Source organism: Bombus impatiens, unplaced genomic scaffold, assembly GCF_000188095.3.
Source record: "Bombus impatiens unplaced genomic scaffold, BIMP_2.2 scf_0418, whole genome shotgun sequence".
NCBI classification, from domain to species: Eukaryota; Metazoa; Arthropoda; class Insecta; order Hymenoptera; family Apidae; genus Bombus; species Bombus impatiens.
In genome coordinates, this window is record NT_176837.1 from 1,312,311 (window position 1) to 1,332,116 (window position 19,806).

At 33.7% G+C, this 19,806-nt stretch overlaps 3 protein-coding genes across 8 annotated transcripts; 2 read left to right on the top strand and 1 right to left on the bottom strand.

The window, feature by feature from the left end:
• Nucleotides 1-510: 510 nt before the first annotated feature.
• On the top strand, nt 511-8,169 carry LOC100746383 (extensin). Of its 5 annotated transcripts, none has more exons than XM_012386858.3 (16): nt 512-699; nt 805-996; nt 1,067-1,199; nt 1,312-1,425; nt 1,498-1,619; nt 1,706-1,902; nt 1,982-2,130; nt 2,207-2,272; nt 2,346-2,503; nt 2,589-3,533; nt 3,603-3,830; nt 3,920-3,972; nt 5,195-5,298; nt 6,767-6,811; nt 6,903-7,115; nt 7,434-8,169. In XM_012386858.3, exons 2-16 carry the CDS (start codon nt 955-957, stop codon nt 7,700-7,702), a joined length of 2,838 nt encoding a protein of 945 aa, XP_012242281.1. In that variant the 5' UTR covers nt 512-699; nt 805-954; the 3' UTR covers nt 7,703-8,169. The 5 variants fall into 5 exon arrangements, with proteins under 5 accessions (XP_033177230.1, XP_012242281.1, XP_033177228.1 ...); XM_033321337.1 differs by having other exon boundaries at nt 861-996; XM_033321338.1 differs by having other exon boundaries at nt 555-573; nt 861-996.
• A 523-nt stretch (nt 8,170-8,692) lies between these two features.
• On the top strand, nt 8,693-13,888 carry LOC100747290. Of its 2 annotated transcripts, XM_033321342.1 has the most exons (6): nt 8,693-9,234; nt 10,499-10,629; nt 10,875-11,170; nt 11,831-12,024; nt 12,144-12,384; nt 12,839-13,888. In XM_033321342.1, the coding sequence occupies exons 2-6, from the start codon at nt 10,501-10,503 to the stop codon at nt 13,410-13,412; spliced, it is 1,434 nt and encodes a 477-aa protein (XP_033177233.1). In that variant the 5' UTR covers nt 8,693-9,234; nt 10,499-10,500; the 3' UTR covers nt 13,413-13,888. The 2 variants fall into 2 exon arrangements, with proteins under 2 accessions (XP_033177233.1, XP_003490286.1); XM_003490238.4 differs by having other exon boundaries at nt 8,693-10,629.
• On the bottom strand, nt 13,686-19,796 carry LOC100746502. The gene is given in 13 exon segments (XM_033321323.1): nt 13,686-13,828; nt 14,252-14,299; nt 14,356-14,610; nt 15,120-15,173; nt 15,306-15,546; nt 15,919-16,088; nt 16,126-16,213; nt 16,275-16,424; nt 16,496-16,596; nt 17,044-17,101; nt 17,230-17,354; nt 17,478-17,562; nt 18,038-19,796. Coding segments are annotated over 13 exon segments (1,608 nt in total). The 5' UTR covers nt 18,128-19,796.
• Between the last annotated feature and the right edge of the window lie 10 nt (nt 19,797-19,806).

Below are 19,806 nucleotides of genomic sequence, written 5' to 3' on the forward strand. Positions count from 1 at the left end.
TTTTGTAACAATAGTACATAATGAATTTTTCAAGCTGTTCTTTATATTAATTAAATGCGCAAACTAGTCAAATATGATTTATTTATATTTGCACAATAAACGAAGTATATATATGTATGTCGGCGCGATATTTCTGTCCATAGCACGCAATTATTTATATTTTAATTATATTACAAAATAAGAAGATGCACATATTATAATGAAAAAATTAAATAAACTATTTATTCAATAAAAAATTCCTTGTATTATTTCTTTCTTTTCCTCTAAACACATTCTGGAAAACTATGCTTTAATTTTAATTTAATCTTGATATTCACTGTGTGTAATATAAAAAGATATTTCCAATACTTTACATGCTACTTCGATTAAAGGGATAAAATCTATAATAACTTATCGTAAAATTTTTTAAAATCATAATTAAGGAATACATGGAAAATTGAAAATATTACTTGTTTAGTTACATAATCTTTTGTTTTTCATATATGTAAAATTAACATGGCAACTTTATCTAATACGCGCAAGTCTGTCACTGTCACAGCGTCTCACACAACGATAGAGTACTAAAAAATGGTAGTAAGTGATTTGTAGTACCGATTAATAATTTTGCGATATCATTTTAAAATTAATTCGCTGTTAAGTATTTTGATCGCGAGTTTGTCATGTGAAATCGTAAATCACACTTAGATTTAGTAAATAACGGTATGTGTAGCAATAAAATTCAAGTCATTGGTGTTTAATTGGAAATTTATTACTATGTATCTGTAATAACCTAAAATTTATACCATTTACGTGATTTACTTACAGCTAGAAAAGGAAGTGTCGTAATGGAGATATTACAATCATTTATTTACTTTTTTTAGTACAGTGAAAAATGTTTGAATGACGTTAATCTTCTGTATGTGTTGACGTTATGAAAAAAGAGATATTCGGCAAAGTTGTATATATTTTATCCCTATGGCTAAAGGAAAACTAAGGGGTTCAGATTCAAACAATAAGGTATGTTCATGAAATAATTTAATTTTGGTATAAGTATTTTTTAAGTTAATTTTATTTCTACAACAAATAGTTAACAACTTCAAATGCAACCTTTAAAAATGGGGAAACATATACATCAGAGTTTGAAATTAATGAAATACCACCTAGTGCCCGCACACTGCTTACGAAGGGTTACATACAAGATGAAATTAATTCTTACTCAGGTATATTTTTTATATTTTATAATATTTTCTTGTGGAACTTTTTATGCTACATGTCACTTAAATTTATTTTATATAACAATTATTTATGTTGGACATGTTAATTAACTTTTAGGTGCTACTGTTTCAACACGTGGACGTTTTATGACAGAACAAGAGAAGTTACGTTGCCCTAATGAGCGACCTTTGTATCTTTATATACAAGGGCATGCAAAACATAATGTAGATTGTATGTTGCTTTACTTCTGTTTATTTCTCTTTTGCAAATTGTTAATAATTTAGGATTTTATCCTCTTTGCAGCGGCTATACAAAAAATTAATGAAATTATTAAAACAGAACATCAAAGTTCTTTAAATAGGCCAAGTAGATTTACTAATGCACCGCCACCTCTTATGAGTTTACATTCCGGAGTTACATCTGTGGTATGCAGTACTTTTATATTATGCATAGTTACTAACTATGTGCATATATATGTCTTTTATTGTCATTAACACAATTATTTTTATAGGAAAAAATCTGTGTTGGGATAGAAAATGCTCCAGAAGGATTTGATTTAAGAGGTAGAATTATAGGTGCAGGTGGAGCAAATCTATTATACATTAGGGGTGAAACAGGTGCAAATATAACTTTAAGGGGTAGAGGGTCGCAATTCATTGATCCTGTTTTAGGCACTGAATCTCCAGAACCACTGCATTTGTATATAGAGTAAGATGAATTATACATTTTCTTTATAATAATTTTGAATTTATAATAATTAATTATATTATACATTCTGTTTGTATAGGCATCCAAAGCCAGAAGCATTACAAAATGCAAAACAGTTAGCAATTAATTTAATCCAGACAATGCAATCGGAATTGCAATCATATATACAGCAGCAACCACCACCAGTACAATCACAGCAAGTTATAGAACAGTCGCAAATGCCACAAAGTATGAATCAATTACATTTTATAAACATTAAATGTGATTATAGATTTTCATTTGTTATCACTTTCATCTTTTATAGCACAATTTCAAACCATGAACATTGGTACTTTGGGACAGCCTAATGTTGTTACTATACAACATCAAGGTAGAGCACATACACTAATAGTTCATGGCTGTTAGAAATTCTGTCTGTAATTGTCGCAAATCATTCTTAACAGATATTATACAACACCCACAAAGTAGTGTAGTAACATTGCCAGCAACCATTCTCACTGCTACAGTGACTGGTGCACCAGGCTCTGGTATAACAGTTCCTCCACCTGGAGTACACATTCCACCCCATTCTGGACCATTGGTACCACCACCACAAACACAGGTAACAAACAAACAAATTTATAGATTTATTTACTACCTATTAAATCTAATATTAGTTCTGTTATAATGGAATGTTTTGCTTGAAGGAAATACAAACATTTATGCCACCTCCGCCAGTTGGACAAGTACAATTAATTGGTCCTCCATCAACAGTCAGTCAAGTGCAATATCAAATTCATCCTGGGCAACCGCTACAAATTCAAGGGATTCAACCTGGATCACAATCATCACCGCAACCTGTAGCCCAAATGTATGTTATGAGTCAACCACCGCCACAGAGTCCAGCTCAACAAAACTTCATTACAAGTAGTAGTGCGCCAGTTAATGGTGCAGTTTCTTATGTTTATACACAACCAAATGTACAAAGGCCTTCTACACCGCCACAAGGGATAATCGAAGCTGTTAACGTGAATTTACAACAGCCACCTCCAGCAGCTCCAATTAACATAACTCAACAACCACCTCCACCATTATTACACCTTCATTTTCCTCCGCCAAACTTCCCGCCAAATCAACCACCACCTCCAGTACCACAAACTTACCAAATACAATATCAGCAGGTGCAAGCAGCTGCATCACAATCTCAAACACAGTTTGTGTTACAACCTGGGGAGCATATTGTTCCACCACAGTTGCAGCAAAATCATGAACAATCTCAGGCTGTGGCTCAGCATATGTTACCACCACAGTTTGAAGGTCATGCTCCCCAATTTCATTTACAAGTACCTCCTCCGTCTACGCAAACATTTTTGGTCCCTAATGCTCAATCGCCCCAACATCCTCAACAACATCCTCTTCCTCCTGGAGGTGAGGTTCAACATCAACAAGAAGGACCAGTGGATCAAGGGCCACAGCCACAACCAGTACCACCTCCGCAAATTGTACCACCGCCTGCTGCTCAAATGTCGAACTCTATGAATGTTCTTACTAGTATTCCACCGCCGACGCAAGCACCTTCTTCACAAAATGCTCCATGGCTATATCAAGCACAACAACCGCAACAAATGATGCAATCGCAGGGACAATTACAGGTAATGTTATAGTATGTATACATTTTTATGAATTAAAGTATATATGAATAAGAATGTAAAATTTAATAGGTTCAGATGCCACCCGCAAATATACCTTTACATAATGTACCTCCACCGCAAGTTCAAGCACAGATACAGTATCATGCACAGCATATGCAATATCAGAATGGTCATATACCTCCTCAAGTACATTATACAGTTCAACCACCACCTCAACAGTTTGAGCAAAAGCCTGATTCCCCAGAACAAAAGTCTCATGGCGTAAAAAGAAGATTTTCAGACGTTGAAACAAATTCGGTTAGTTTTTAGAATTCATGTCTGATAAAATAAAAATTTACTACTGTATAAGACATTAAAAACTCAAATAAACTTTTGTATTATAATAGGAAACATCACCTTATCAGTGTGGTCCTCTACCTGCTCAGCGTCATGGAACAGGGTAAGTAAAATCGTTGAAACTTTTATTCACTTACTTTTATTAGATATAGTTATGTCATTTATACATATGAAGTAAAAGTTTCTTGCAATATGCGGGAACACTAAAATTTATTAGGTGAATAAAGCAGGTTTAATGAACCTCAATTATATTTAAATACATATTTAAAATACAAAATAAACATGTTTATTTATAGTGTCTGATTAATATTAAAGCTGAAAAAGAAATATGTATAAGTATACACATTTAATGTTTGCAATTACATTTTGTATTAGTACCAACTGTGATGGAATCTCTAATTTTGTGAAAGCTGCTTAATAATTCATTGCTTAGATACGAAAAAAAATTGTAACTTATATATAGTCATTTTATTTTATATTATAGTAAGCTTAAATACATGCAATTCAATAAAATTAAATTTTTTTCAGAAACCTGCTTTGATCAAGATGTACCAAACTCAATAGATAGCAGGAAGTTTTTTAGTTGTTCCTTACTCACAAATTTATAATTATAATGAAAGAAAAAAATAAAATAAAATAAAAAATAAAAAAGCAAAATATATTTGATATTATAGAGTAAGGAACATCAATTTATTCTTGCAACTATAATTTGGTATAAAAAATTTTACATATTCACAATCAAACTATTTTCAAATATACTTATTCTGTTTTTTACTTGTAAAAAAGTATAAAATTAGTATAAAGATAGATCTGAGTAATCAAAATGTTTAAAGTAAATGATTGTGAATATAACTAATTTTTTCACAGAATATTATGCAGAGAAAAAATATTTAGGTATTTATATATTTCTTCTGGTAAATTTTTTTGTAAATATATACACTGTCAGTATTGCTTATTTTGTTATTATTACTCTCAATGAAAATAATAAAATGACATTACAATAATAAAATTACAATACTAAAATTACAATACTAAAATTACAATACTAAAATTACAATACTAAAATTACAATTTATAAATTGTGTAAAGAGTAATTGGATCTAATTCTTTTAGTATAATATTCTGTGCTATTAAGTTATAACACAATTAAGTACTTTTTAGACAAAGTTTGGTATCATTAACTATAACCTGGAGACACCAGGTGCTTTTAACATTTCAGAAATATCCATGGCTGTGCATCAGGTGATATTTGCTTAAATTTTGAAATGTTTACTTTATAATCATCAATTGTGAATTAATAATTTGAAACTGAATTGTTTAAGCAGAGAAGGTGATCGACAGCAACAAGTCTTACATGGTCCATCACAAGCAGCTGCAGGCCTTCCTCATGGAGATCGAAACAAGCTGCTAATGCCACCTCCACATCAAGGTCTGTAACTAAGAGTATTCAAAATGAAAGAATGCTGGATACCTTTTGAAAATTAACACGAGTGTAGTTCTTCATAGATAATAATGATTAAGTGCAATATATTGAATGTATTTAATAATATACATATATTTCTTCAAAATAAATATTTTAATTTCATTACATGAATTAGTCGGAATTAATAATTTTTATATTTATAACTCAGTACTGTCTTTATATTTTCATTTCAGATGGGTATCTAGCATTGTTTCTTAATACTCTTAGCTTGTAGTACATTACTTACTGTAAATATATTTTTTACTAAACAATACGAATTTGCCCTTACTCTTAATCCATATGTCTTAGCGATTCGCTTTTTCATGTACTCATCCGGACACATTGCAGATAGACTTCCGGAATTGTCTACGAAGTTTACGATACCACAGATAGATTGCTTTCCATTTATCTTTATTTGTTATTATTTAGAATTAACAAAACTTTCGCTACATTATATTATATAATTAAAATAGTTAACTTAAGCATCCTAATTTTAATGCTTTTTCATATGTTTTTTATTAAAGTATGTATATGTGTTTTCAGATCTCTGTGCAATGAAGTGATTTTATATTTCAGTGATTACTTTTAACCAGTATTAACTATAATTATTATCGTTCGTGTTCTGTTGAAATGCATTCTATGTTTTAATATGAGTATTTTAAGTTTAACAAGTCGAAATGCCAGGGATATGTATCTTGGAATTAGATCTCTGACGCTGGACATGTGAATACATGGAGCAACAGCCTGTCATATTGACATTAATGATTCATGGTGTTTACAAATTATTTAATGTAGCTTTTTCTATAAATGTGTACAAAGTTTACAGAGTAAAAATGTTGGATTTGTTAAATAATTGTATGCAATTGATTTCATCATTTGTTTTACAGTGAATTGAATAATAATCTGATGGATGTCTTAAACCAGGAATTTGGGTGATGGAGATGAAAACAAATTTTTAATAATAAATTTTATTTTGCAGATCACGAATGAAACAAACAACATAAACTAAGGAGGCTTTACAGCAATCGTGACCTAATGTCATGGATATATTTATTATGCGCTTCCAGATGCATTTAGTCGTCATAATCACTATTTTTTTTCTTTCTTAAGAAATGGTGAACAGCGTGAAATATTGTTAGTGTTCCGTAGAACTTTAAGAAATACTTAGAGAATTTATCACTGCGCAGTATTGATTTAAACAAATCAACTAATATTTTAATCTGCATATTAACAAATTGTAGCTTGAGTTTTAAGTAAAAGGAAAGGATATATTATAATTTTATTTTATTTTTAATTTATCATTAATTAATAGTTGTATTACAATATTTCATCACGTTATTTGCCATATTTAATTTTATAATATACTTTACATATTGTTATTCCACATCATCTTGTATATGTACTTTATTTCATTTCATGAATTTTCATTATTTAGGTGAGAAACGCAGCTTGGATCAAAAAACTGCAGGCATAAATACAGGTATATCTAACATTTGTTCTGGTATATTTATTTTTATGTCTCCTATAAGCTGAAGAACAAATTTCATTGTATGTATAAATGTATGTAATAGGAAATGAGCAAAATCCGATCGGAGATTCGATAAACATACATCCTGGAGGACCGCCTCTGCCTCCTTCACTTCCACCACAGGCACCATGGCAAACGCATCATGTTAGAGTTCCATGGGGCAGACCACCACCAATGCCAAGGGATGGAGAGCATCAAGGAGTGTGTCCTACATTACCTCCAACAAATATGCCACCACCACAAATTAGACCCAGAGGTATTCACAACGAATAACGATACTGTCGATAATTGTATAGTTGTATATGTTTGTAAATAAAATCCACATGATTATGTCTCGATTTTAATATGGAACACTTGATTATGTCTAATAAATATCTAAGAGAAGCTTTTAAAATTGTACGCCTACAATTAATGTGGCTTTCAAATTATTTAAAATAATCATTTATGTTTCATTATGTTTTGAAATAGCTCTTCATTCATTTGTAATTTTCTTTACAAGAGTGTTCATTTTTTATATTTTACTCCTAAATTTCGGTGTATAGAATAATGATTAAATGTTTTCGTAATTATCTAGGACACATTGAAGGTAATCGTTCGCCTATACAAAATGCGATATTGGAGCATCCGTTGAATGTTGAGTATAATCAAATGCCACCGTATACGACAAAACCTCCTCCTTACAATTCACACCCATTGATGCAATCCATTTGCAATCCACCGCCACCACCACCGCCGCATCATCAGCAGCGACCGCAGCATCCTCCTCAAAATGTGCAGCATTATCAGGTGCCAATTTCACAGACATATCAACCACCGACTTCCTGTCCACCGTGGATGAATTAAAATATGATAAATACGAATGGAGTTCTTACGTTAGTACCTTAAAAGATGGTTGATGCAGTCCGTCCGATTTCACATCGTACTATCAATAAATTTATACGAATGTCGTTGATTCTAAAGAGCATAATGAACGTAAATGGATGGTATTGCATTATCTTATCTTTATCGAATTGTTCCTTGCGATAGTAACTATTTCATTGCTAATGTGTCGTTGCAAAGATGCTGTTCTGTAAAAAATGTGTATATTTTACAAATTATTTATAGCGAATGTCTTAAGGGTTTAGATAGCGAATGATAGTATAAACGAATTTATAAATGCAGCGTTACGAACGAACAATGCGCGTGATCAGTGAGATAAGGAATTTGATCTATGATGCGTAATCATGTAACGCAGAGATCGCGAATGTGATTCGCGATTTGCTAGAATGAGTATATATGTATTGGAAGCGTGGCGGGTGCATACAAGGAGAGACGATTCTGATTAGTTCCAAGAATTGCTTTAGTATTCACGCACATACATAATCACACGAGGACTTAGAAGTATAATTTTTTGTATTCGTAGAACGTAATTAATCCAGTCTCAAATTTATCGTATAGGCGTCTATTCCTTCTTTTGTTGTTGACATACTTTATACATACCGTACTTCTATCTAAGATAGTGTATCCCCATGGTGTATACGAGTTTCTATACAAACGTGAATAAATCGTTGCCTGTAATTTTACCAGGCGTTGATATTAAAATCGCGGATGATATTAAAATCTCGTTCATGTGAAAGTTTTTCGTAATTCTCATACGGATCTGTCAAAGCAAAATGTAAATTCATTAACTGCTGTTATAGTACAATATTTTTGATTTAACGATTAAGTAAATAGGGTTAGTATCAATTATCATCATTCGTGTTTTTATGAAGTGATTCTTGATGCACTATGATATTTTATCGTTATAAGTTTAAAGCGTCAAGCTCGATTCTATTGAATTCTGATCGATGTATGAAATCTTTTGTTTTCGTTTAAGTCATTATATTTTTATGATTTAGTTATAAATATAACTTTCCGGTAAAAAGTAACTTTTTCAATAAATTAATTTGATAGCAATAGTTTCTTTGTATTTTGGATATTTTTCTTTATGTATAACTCACGTATAACTCATTTAATTAGATCTAAAAGATCTAATACTACATAAATATCCATATCTCTAAACAGAATGTTATTTCTGAATTAATAGTTTTAGACATATTTTTAATAATTTATTTAGAAGAAAGTATCTTCATTCGCTACTTTTATTACAATTTATTAATAAATAGGATACCATACTCCGCTCTTGATTGCGCAATTGCGCATTATCTTTTATGCTCGTATCAGTCGCACGAACTGACAAGCTACTTCTATCTGGAACGAGTGATCATACCAATGGGAATTGTAGTCTGTATAAGATCCCCTACTGGCGTGTACATTGACCCATGGACACAATAATTTGAGAATTTGCCATGGCATAATTCACGGAAACGATTTGGGACGAACGATTTATACATCGGGTTAGCTTGGAACATTTACAAGAAATAAAGTAGTTGATCCTCATACATGTACGGTAATGGCTATTTTCAAATAGCTATTACTTTAAATTACAACTGTTTTACTTTGATATACTGATGTAATCAAATTGCAAGAGTTTTGGAACTATTTTATTGAATGATATTAAGTCCTTAATTTTTTAAAATCGTCAGCGCACTTTTAATTAACTTCAACCAATGTCAAATAACATTCCTCAGTTATTTCATCGTTAATTAAAATTCTGATAACGAGAAACGATGTATTTTCTGTTGATTATCGATCACGAGATTCGTTCTTATTATTTTTCACCCATTTCCAGTAGCGATTATTTTATTGTGCCTTGTATAATTAACTATGCAATTTTTCTTAAGACTGAGAACGTTATCAGAGAGTAATATAATTTTCCTTTCTAATGGCTTCTATTTACTTTCATGAAATTTAAATTTATTTCGTTGATGAAATGTTAACTTAATAATTATCCGATATCACGTAGAAGCTTTCATATACGTTCAACGGATCCACATGTTTGTTTTGCAATTATTCATTTTGACGAAACTTGAAATTAACAAGATTTACTATTCCATCTAGTCAATGGATGTTAAAACAGATCTGTTTTTGCTACCAATCGGCTATCGTTCTAATTAAAGTCGTTAAACGTTTCGATACGGAATGTGCGGTGATCGAATATTGGCTTAGGTTTTCATACTGCACGAAATTCTGTTTAATACAAATCCAATGAAATCGTACGCTGCCGGAATTCTCTATCGTTATACAGAGCGAACTGCACGCCAGAGGCTGTAATAGAATCAGATATCGTAAAATCGTGCTGCTGCAATTAACAGAAGACTCTTAGATTTTCTAGGAATAATATACATTTAAAACGGGCTATCTAATTTAAAAATCTTAATTTTTAAGTGATATAATTTCAAATATATAAATCAACAAAATTCTCATTCAATAGTTTTAGTTTTAAGAATGGAAAATTTTTCAATGCAAAAAATTAAATTTATAAATAGAAGACTGTCGTTAGTTATTGTACTATACTTGTCATTTGTATTAGTTTCGAATTGTTCGCATCGATAGGAGAATCGAATTCGATTTTTTGCAAATTATTCGTGAAATAGCGCGACTCACTTCAACGTCAATTACCATTTTCCCCATAGCAAACTTAACCAATTACTCCGAATGATAAATTGGACATTTTTAAAATTCGGGAAATATTCGAACCGGTTCATACGACTTTTTCAGCCATGTCCCAGGTTTGTCCGTCATCCTCGCATCAACTGGTCGCAGCCGCGGTAGCTTTTCGCCGGGCTCGACGTAAATTTCCGAAAAATTTTGGTTTGTATAGCAACATAGAAGAAACAAAGTTCGATAAGGTAATTTCACTGCTAATATCCTACAAATTTTTTCGGTATTCGTGTTTATGTCATATTATATTGAACCAGGTTATAAATCCAAATTAATTTTTTTATATATCATTCAATGGTTCGATTTTAAGAATTGCCTGCTCTTGGGATTTGCAGCTGCTTGATTTGGATTATTAAATTTAGATTAAAGATTTCTGAAACGTTCTTAATAACATTTCTCTGCAAATTGTTGTCTTTGACAATGTTGGAATCAGACTGAAAGCGTCAGCGGAAACGAGGAGCTAAACGATCAAGAAAATTCGTCGCTTCCATCGAGAAACTGTTCAAACGGAAGATCGAATCGTGTGGAAGCAAAGGCATTCTGGAACGATGAGTGCGGCGAAAGTGGCTCGATCAAGGAAAACTTACTCCAGAAGCCAATAATCTGCAGTTGTTGTCGTAAACGTAACGATCAATGCAATGCTGGAGATGCACTCGACATCGTCCCAAGCAAAGAGCATAATGGGATCACGCAGAAAAGCGAATTTTCTAAATCGGAACAAACAGAAAGGTATGGCGCATTTTGTACACGAGAATCGATTATCAGGAACGTTTTAATTTGACAAATATTCTTGTGGCCAGCTGTTTACAGTTTTCGTAGTAATTTTAGAAAAATACGTTGTAATTATAAGAAGAATATCAAATTCTAATTTAATTTTAATATTTCATTCTTCTATATGATAGTAGCGAGATATTCTGAATTAAATCACACAATTACGACACGAATTTATATGTAGTATAGTTTAGTATTCACAATTTAGATTAATCACAGACGAAAGTAATATCATTAAATCAACCGTAATATTATTTTATGAGTCTTTATCATTTTTAGTTTCAAGCAATTTTCAGAATGTTATTAAAGACATTAATTTATAAATGATATATTGAAAGCTGAGAATTATGTCAACATCTAGTTCATATCTTATTGTATATCATACATTGAGCGATTTTACCCCGAAAATTTGTTGATGTGGTCGTTCGATAATCGCAACACGCCTCCGGACAAAATTTTACAAAATTGAAATTTTTAACCTTCTCCTTTTTTGTTTCAATTTTACGTCGGTGAAACCAGAATGAAATAAGAATTTTATTATCTGGTTATCAATTTTGTCGTATAAGCACTAAAAGAATACAAAGAAATAACACATACTCGTTTGCTTCCTTTTTTTAGTTGTAACGCGAAGGCAATAAAAAGTTTCATAACGGAACCTCGAAATTCTAGTCGTTGTCGTGGCTCATATTCTTATTTTCCAAGACGAAACCCGAAAAAAACTTCCACTAAATTGGATTCCGTTAATCTTCTGTACGGCTGCGATCAGAACGAAGTGGACAATGTTAAAAGCAGCGACTCGTCCGAGAAACGAAGTAAATCAAAGTTCCTCGCGTTCTTGAATCTGCAGTTGTCGATAAATCGAATTTGCCATTGAATTTGTCGATGTGAATTATATTACCGTGAATTATCCTAATAATTTCGTCTTGTGTAGATTACGATAAAGACGAGCACGAGTGTAATGCCGAAGGGAGAGATCATAAATCGTATCATCGAAACTCGCAAAAGGATAACCACCTATCGTCGTCTAGTATTTCGCGCACATTCCGTTGTGCGAAACATTCGACTCTTGATCTCCTACGACCTCATCGGGATTATTGGTATCGTCAGAGTCGTCATTATTGCTGCCATTCTCACGATCACTGCCATCATCGTTGCGACAACGAGTACAACAGGTTAATAAAAATAAAGTTACAGCATAAGACGGGATTAGTTTGTATTATTATAGAACTGTGTCAGAATGGGACTATCTATAACTCCTTTCTTGTTATAAGCGACAAAATATAACAAAAGTTTGTAGGTAACGTTAAATTTTTATTTTACATTCATAAAAGTGCTTGTAAAGTGCACTTTGTGATAGCAGGTAAACGTAAGACATACGAAATATTTATCTGTTATTTTCTACATTTATCCTATTGAGAATTCAAATCTTCTATATTTAAAAATACTAGGGTTGTAAATTTTGTTATAAGCGAATAATGGGTTAAAATGTATTTGGAATAAAGTACACTCGAGTTGTACATTTGCAAATTATATAGATTAATCGATCAGACAGGAATTTTAATCATTCAATATTATAAATCGTCGAAGAGTTAGTTCACGATCTTTATTGACATTTTTTCCAAACAGTTATTCATCAAAGGAAAAGCGTCTCGCGTCAGACACGTGTCTCTGCTCCTCAAACTCCAACAATCGGAGAAATTGCTGTTCCAATGACCAAACCCCGCACGAATCTATCTGCAGTCATAAGTGCTGCGCGAACAATTCAGAAAAGATTTCGACGGTGCAAGAGCAGAACGACGAGGAACTGGATGATTCCGTGGGCACGATCAATCACAAGGACTCTTTGTGTATTCTGGTGGAAAAGTACAAGACTAATAAAAAGTGCAAGCACAAGACATACCTCGGCGGCCCTGAATTCTCGAGCGAACGAACTAAAGACGAATGCGATAAATCGTTCACCTCGGAAACCAGTTGTCAACTGGATGAAATCGTGAACGCGAAACAAGGGGAGAAATATTCGAGCAGCAATAAATGCCGTTTCCGAGACAATCGTGTGTCGATGGGGAGAACGTGCAGACACGGCTGCGGTCCGATGTTCAGGGAAGGGGATTGCAATCAATTCAAAAACCTCAAGTCTCGTTTAATAAAGACTGGTACTTGTTGTTCAGCGAAAGGCACACCGTGGAGACACACGTTTTAAATTCAACGAAGATTCTTCGCTTCAAGTTCTACTTTTTCATACCAAGTTTTTGTATTTATATCGTTTCTAGTTCGCACGTTCGTTTGCTACTCGTCTTTTTTACATACAGTAGCTAGCTGCTATAGATGTATTTATATCGCTATTTATTGGTTATTATTTATTAAGAAATTCGAGTTTAACAAAAAAGGTAGAAAAAAAGATCATATCACATATATATTTTGCCTTTGTACGAAGACACCGCTCTATGTATTTAACAAATTTACATTAAAATCACTATAAGATTTCTGCGTACAAATTTTCATTGTAATTTTTATCTTCACCCACAAAAAGGGACAAAGAAGTTTCGAACAGTAGTTCAATTTCAAGGTTGGCGCACCGTCGCTCCTCCGGATGGTTATTTTTTAAGGTATATTGCGCTAATAAAGTTAATAAACTTATTTTGGAAGTATATTGCTTTAATAAAGTTAATAAACGAGCGCATTTATATCATTCCGCTACAACGGGTTCTGTACCGCCAGCCTCTTGGGCATCATTTGGACACTCTTGCGTCTCTCCTTTTTTCTTTTCCATCTCTTCCACTTTTCGCTCCGTTTCTTCTACTTCTTTCGCCTTCTTTTCTCTCTACTCTTCCTCCTTCTCTTCCCTTTCTTTTTCTTCTAATTTTTCATCCTCTTCATCCTCCTCTTCTTCCTTCTCTGCTTCCTTTTCTTCTTCCTCTTCTTCCTTCTCTGCTTCCTTTTTTTCTTCCTCTTCTTCCTTTTCTGCTTCCTTTTCTTCCTCCTCTTCTTCCTTCTCTGCTTCCTTTTCTTCCTCCTCTTCTTCCTTCTCTGCTTCCTTTTCTTCTTCCTCTTCTTTTTCCTCTACTACATCTTCTTTCGTATCACGCACTGTAAAGATTTCGTTATTAATTACCATGCACAGCGTATAAAATTATCATTAATACCTTCGTCTTCCTCGATTTCGTCGACGAGCTCTGACCGCTCTGTTTCGGGTTCCGTTTGTAAATCCGGACTTACAGTCAACGGCTCCGTAATTTCAGTTTCTGTCGCTTGCAGTTCTTCCGTTTCTTCTTCTTCTTCTTCTTCTTCTGTCAATGGTTCTTCCCTGTATTCTGTTCTCGATGGTAGAACTCGTGGTTCTACCGGGCGATATTTAGGTTTGGGCGCAGGTTCAGTAGGCACAACTTCCTCCACGTCTTCTTTAAATTAAAATTTTCAATTTGTAGCGGCACGCTAATAAATTCAAATCTTATTGTTGTTTTGCCTCGGAGCATCAATATCGTAGAACACACACATATTGTATTAATAATCAAAGTCCGAGGCAAAACAATGTCGCTGTTACTTTCAACCGTAAAACGCAGTCGAGTTCAAACTTTCCTTACTGTCCCCCGACCGATATAAATAAACGAGCGAATTAACGAGCGAGAGAGTTTATCAAGCGAGAGAGTTCAGCAGTCGAAGATATCAACGCATCAAAGTGTATACGAAGTTTGTCGACACACGCGCGTATTTATCACGATTAATTATAGACCAGGACTTGTGCTTTGTATCAAGGCATTACAAATAAAGTGCTCACGACACTTAGAATATTATATCGATATTTGAACTACCTCATCCTCTACTACCTCTACAAATCCTGAATTACCTCTACAAATTTTTCTCTTATATTATTCTTATATTAATTTTTTGAGTGAAATTTTCTAGTTACTTTGCTCTTCGTATTCTTCCTCGTCCTCCTCGTATTCGCTAGGTTTTAAGTCATCTAATAAATAAAACCAGTATTATTACGTACATATGGGAAAGTGTAATTTTTGAACAGTTCAGTTAGCTTGTTATTTCAAAAATACTAAATTTACGTATCACGTATAAGTATCATATATATTAAATGCTGTACTTTCTTTTATTAAGCGGCTCATCCTCATATGTTCTTTGAAAGTAATCTGAAGTTGCGTGCTCGTGGCCATCATTTCCTCGCGAGTGCCATATTCAGTGGGGATGTCTGGGCGTGAGGTGATCTTTTCAAAAATCTTGCGATGTACCGTATCGACGACAGCTTCAGCGACCATTGTCTGCGTTGTCACCAATTGTTGCACGTCGTAGCATCGTCTTCTCGCACGATATTCTTTGTAAGCTCTCTGTTTTAAGAAGAAAAAAGTATATCTATCGATCATTCGTATTTCCATAAAAAATCCATTAAGACATTGCGTATTTTATAAGATAATTTTACGTGAATTCAGCAACGAATTAAAATCAGCTAGGTAAATTTATTAATTTTGCCGTGGCTGCGGATAAGAATGCTCATTATCATGAATATGGCTAAAACTGTAGACCCTACTATTTCCCAGAACCTACTTATTTTCTTATCTATTAAGTATTATAACGAGTACTATACCTACTTTGCATATTGCATGCATTCTGTGCTCTTTTTCACTTTCAAATTTCCCATAAATGTATAAAAATGCGCAGTCTCTCGTTAATCACTAGAATCATATGCATCGTATCGTTACCTGGATAATTGCAGCAGCCTCGTTGGCCTTTTCCAATGTTAATCCAGAATCTTGGTACATCATTTCCATCCAAGCGACCGCTTGAACAGCTTCCACGGGTTCGAGTATACGTTCATCCTTCTTCAGAGGCGCTTCTTCCGTTCCCGCTGCGAACATCAACAGTCAACAACGTCGAATTTTTCAACGTACGCAGAATTTACACCGAATTCGTGATATCACGATCGTGACGTGCGATTACAATCTTACGAGCGTCGATCCTCTGATTTCTTCTGGTGTAGTATCCGCGATAGGCAAACTATGCGTGATTAATTATCAAATGATTGTTAGTAGCGCCGTGTTAAAAAAAGGAAAATTACTTTTACGAGTCTTGCGGCTTTAGAAATTTCCTCTTGCGTTGCACCAGCTTTTCTCAGGATGTCCAGCGTATTCCCCACTGCTCTTTGCCACTGAATCTTCCCTTCAGCTTCGTTCAACACCATTCTCTCGTAATGGCCACGAAACGCAGCCTGATTTTAATTTATCGATCCGACATTTTAATATATTTCGCTTCGAAAGTACTTTTAATCGAAACACTGACTTGTATCACTGTGGCAGCACGCTCTGCATCTTCTCGTACAGCTCCTGTAGCTTCTAGAATATCTCGTATCGATATCATAGATTTTTCGTCGCAAGTTGGATCTACGTTTAAGATAGTTGTACGGGCAATTAAAAACACTCGATATTACTTTGCTGCAATTGCTGTAATCGCGTGTATTATATTCTTTCATCGAGAGTTCGTGATATAAAATGACGTAGATAATACTGGTATTTTTAGTTTTACAACCCCTGTTATATCCACTTTATGATAATATAATAATTCTGAGTTAACATATCAAGCCATTCCTTAGCTTTTACCTCCCATATAGATAACCATTCGCATTAACCGAGGATCGTAAAAAAATTTCGATCTAAAGGATCACTAAATTTCCTACGATAACGATCATGGCTACCGAAAAGCCGCACGTATCTTTATTCCACTTTATTTTATAACTTTACCGTCAAACGAGCCCGCGTTACAGCCGGTCGCTTAAAACAATAACGTTTACCTACCAGTTTCTTTTTACGATTCATTCCCAGTTCTCTTACCTTCGCATGCCTGTACCGGTTGCGTGTCAACCTCGTCCAAATACTCGCGGAATGCTTTCTGGGAAATGAAAAAAAATAAAAAGGAGAGAGATACTAAAAGGAAAATTGCAGAAAGGGAAGGAAAAAGGAAAAGGAAGAAAGGACTGGAAATATCGCGTAGCCATTGACAAGCGGTCAGCACGCGACAATAAAATTCACTTGGATCCGCGGAGCCGCGACTGCGATCTGCTCCAAAGTGAAACCAGTCCGGTAAAGTATGCACAGAATGGCCTGGCTCTCAAGTAAAATGTTGTTTACGACTTTAACCGCAACTGAAACGATACACTTTTAATAACATGGTCACTCGTGCCGAAAATAAAAAAATAAATAAAGAAAAAAGTAATGAAGGGAGAAGATCGCGGAAGAAGAAGGATACATCGAGGAGAGAAATGTACCTTTCGTGTTTTCGCGTGTGATCAGAAGCGTATCCACGTATTCGGCGATAAAGGCGATTAAATTGGCTGGCTGGGAACGAAGAACCTGTTTCAATTATTAAATTAGGAATTAACTGTTAACACGAGATTAGAGATTACATCGATAGGAAATCGAAGAATTTATTGCATTTATGATCGTATTTTATGATCGTCTATTACGAAACGTTCAGCATTCAGTAGAATGTGTATGTGCTACTTACATATGCAGATAAATAGTTCGTTGTTAACGTTAAGTGCTGTCCACGTTATGCGATTGAAATTTCTTTCAACGTTTAGGAATGTAGATTAAAAAGAAACAATTAAAAGGAAAAAAAGGTATGGGTTTTGCAGATAGAAAGAACTAAACGTAATTCGAATGAATATCTTTTTTTTTTATTGAATTTCTATGTATGTATTTATAAAAATGACTAAAAGAAATTATTAGTGATTTACATTAAAGAAGTTTTTGTAATTTTATCGCGACCGTAATAAATTTTATATAAAATCGTAGAGTATTTTACGAATTTAGTAAAAATGCTTACTTCCCGCGAGATATCAGTGCACAATTCCCTTAGTCCTTCTGGTACTTTGTATATATGCTTCGCCCCGTGTGTCTGAAGCACTACGTTCATTTTTTAAATCTATTCAACAGCTGAGTGTAAAAAAGAATCGTGATGTCTATGAAAAAAAAACAACCCTCTATTATTTCGGGCGTTTTAAACGTCGTACTCGATTTTTCAGTCGTTGTTCGAGGCGAAATGAAGTTCTCTTTTGTTTTGCAATTTGCATGACGGCTGCATTCAATTCGTGCTCTAAATGTTCCACGAGATCGTGCTATCAACCTACCGGTGCTTCTACTTTAGAACTACTAAATTTATTAAAAAAGAAAAAAAATATATATAATATTTGGTATTTCGATTGTTTCAATGCCCCTGGATGATACTGCGCGGCGGTCTATCATTTTTTCAGAATTTCCACGACAAATTGAATTATCCTCGAGAGTTCGTTAGTATTTGCTATTGCGTTAATCAATTTTTTTCCAAACTCGCTGTCTAGTTATTTCGTTTTTAAAACGAGATTCACACATTCTACGATATTTTCGAGCGAGCGCAATCATCGCGATGACTGTGTTGAAGATGCCTGAAACTCGTAGCAATCTAACGAACGAACACACAGATTCACTCGATGTACAAGCGAATACATACATACATATGTGATGCAATGAAGATACAGATTCACGTAGAGAATTACGCAATCGCAATCTGTCTTGCGCAACGAATTTCGCATCATCTTTGAACAACTTCATTCAGAATTAATAACTTCTCTGGAAATGCTGGTACACGCGATAAACATCTGTTTTCATCGTAGACAAGCATAGCAGTTCATATTAGACGCTATATTGCCATATCGCCTCCTCCAGGAATGGAATAAAATGTTCTCAGTGAATTTATCTTCTAGAATCTAGAATATTCGCGACGAATCGATTTAAAGTGGTATGTTTGTTATATTACGAATATACCGTATATATATATATATATGCAAAATAGTCGTCCACGAATTGTTTCGTATCCATCTATAGAAGGACAATTTGCATGTTTGATTGTGGGCTCGCTGATAAATTGTTTCGTGGAAGTGTCATTTTAAAACATTTTTTCGAGCTTCACACAACAGACGTCTATTAAATAATCTTAGTCTTTTTTTTTTTATAAATGTGATTATTTTTTTCTTTAATGTTCCTTACGGTTTTGTTTATAAGCCGAAACTTTTCTCGCGTATAGTTGATAATCGATTTGGTAATTTTTTAATATTGTTTATACGAGTTTTCGATGAATAATCAATCAAGGATACCTTTTATTCATTTTATCGAACATACCAACATCACGTGAGTTTGTGACATTTCAGCGATGATTAAAACAAATTACGTAAAGAGATCAATCAATTACAGATAATCAAATAAAGTCTAAATAATACAATATCAAATAGGAAAACCATGAATATTCAAAAATCCCAAAAATCCCAATAATCGATAATTATAATCAGCCACTCGATTCCACGAAAGCCACTTTACGAACAATTACACGATTTTACGAAATCGCTCAAAAAATCTTCCTCTATCGATTATTTTCTCCCGAACTTTTTTTCTTCCTAAATCGCAACTAATTACATGCAAAAACATATATGTATATACACACACATTTATAAGATTGGAATTTTCTAACATGTTCACGGTCATCGTGTAGCCGCTACACTGTAGTATATTTTTCGAAGGATCCTAGAGTCGACTTTCGGTTTGGTGACGACGCGAAGTGAA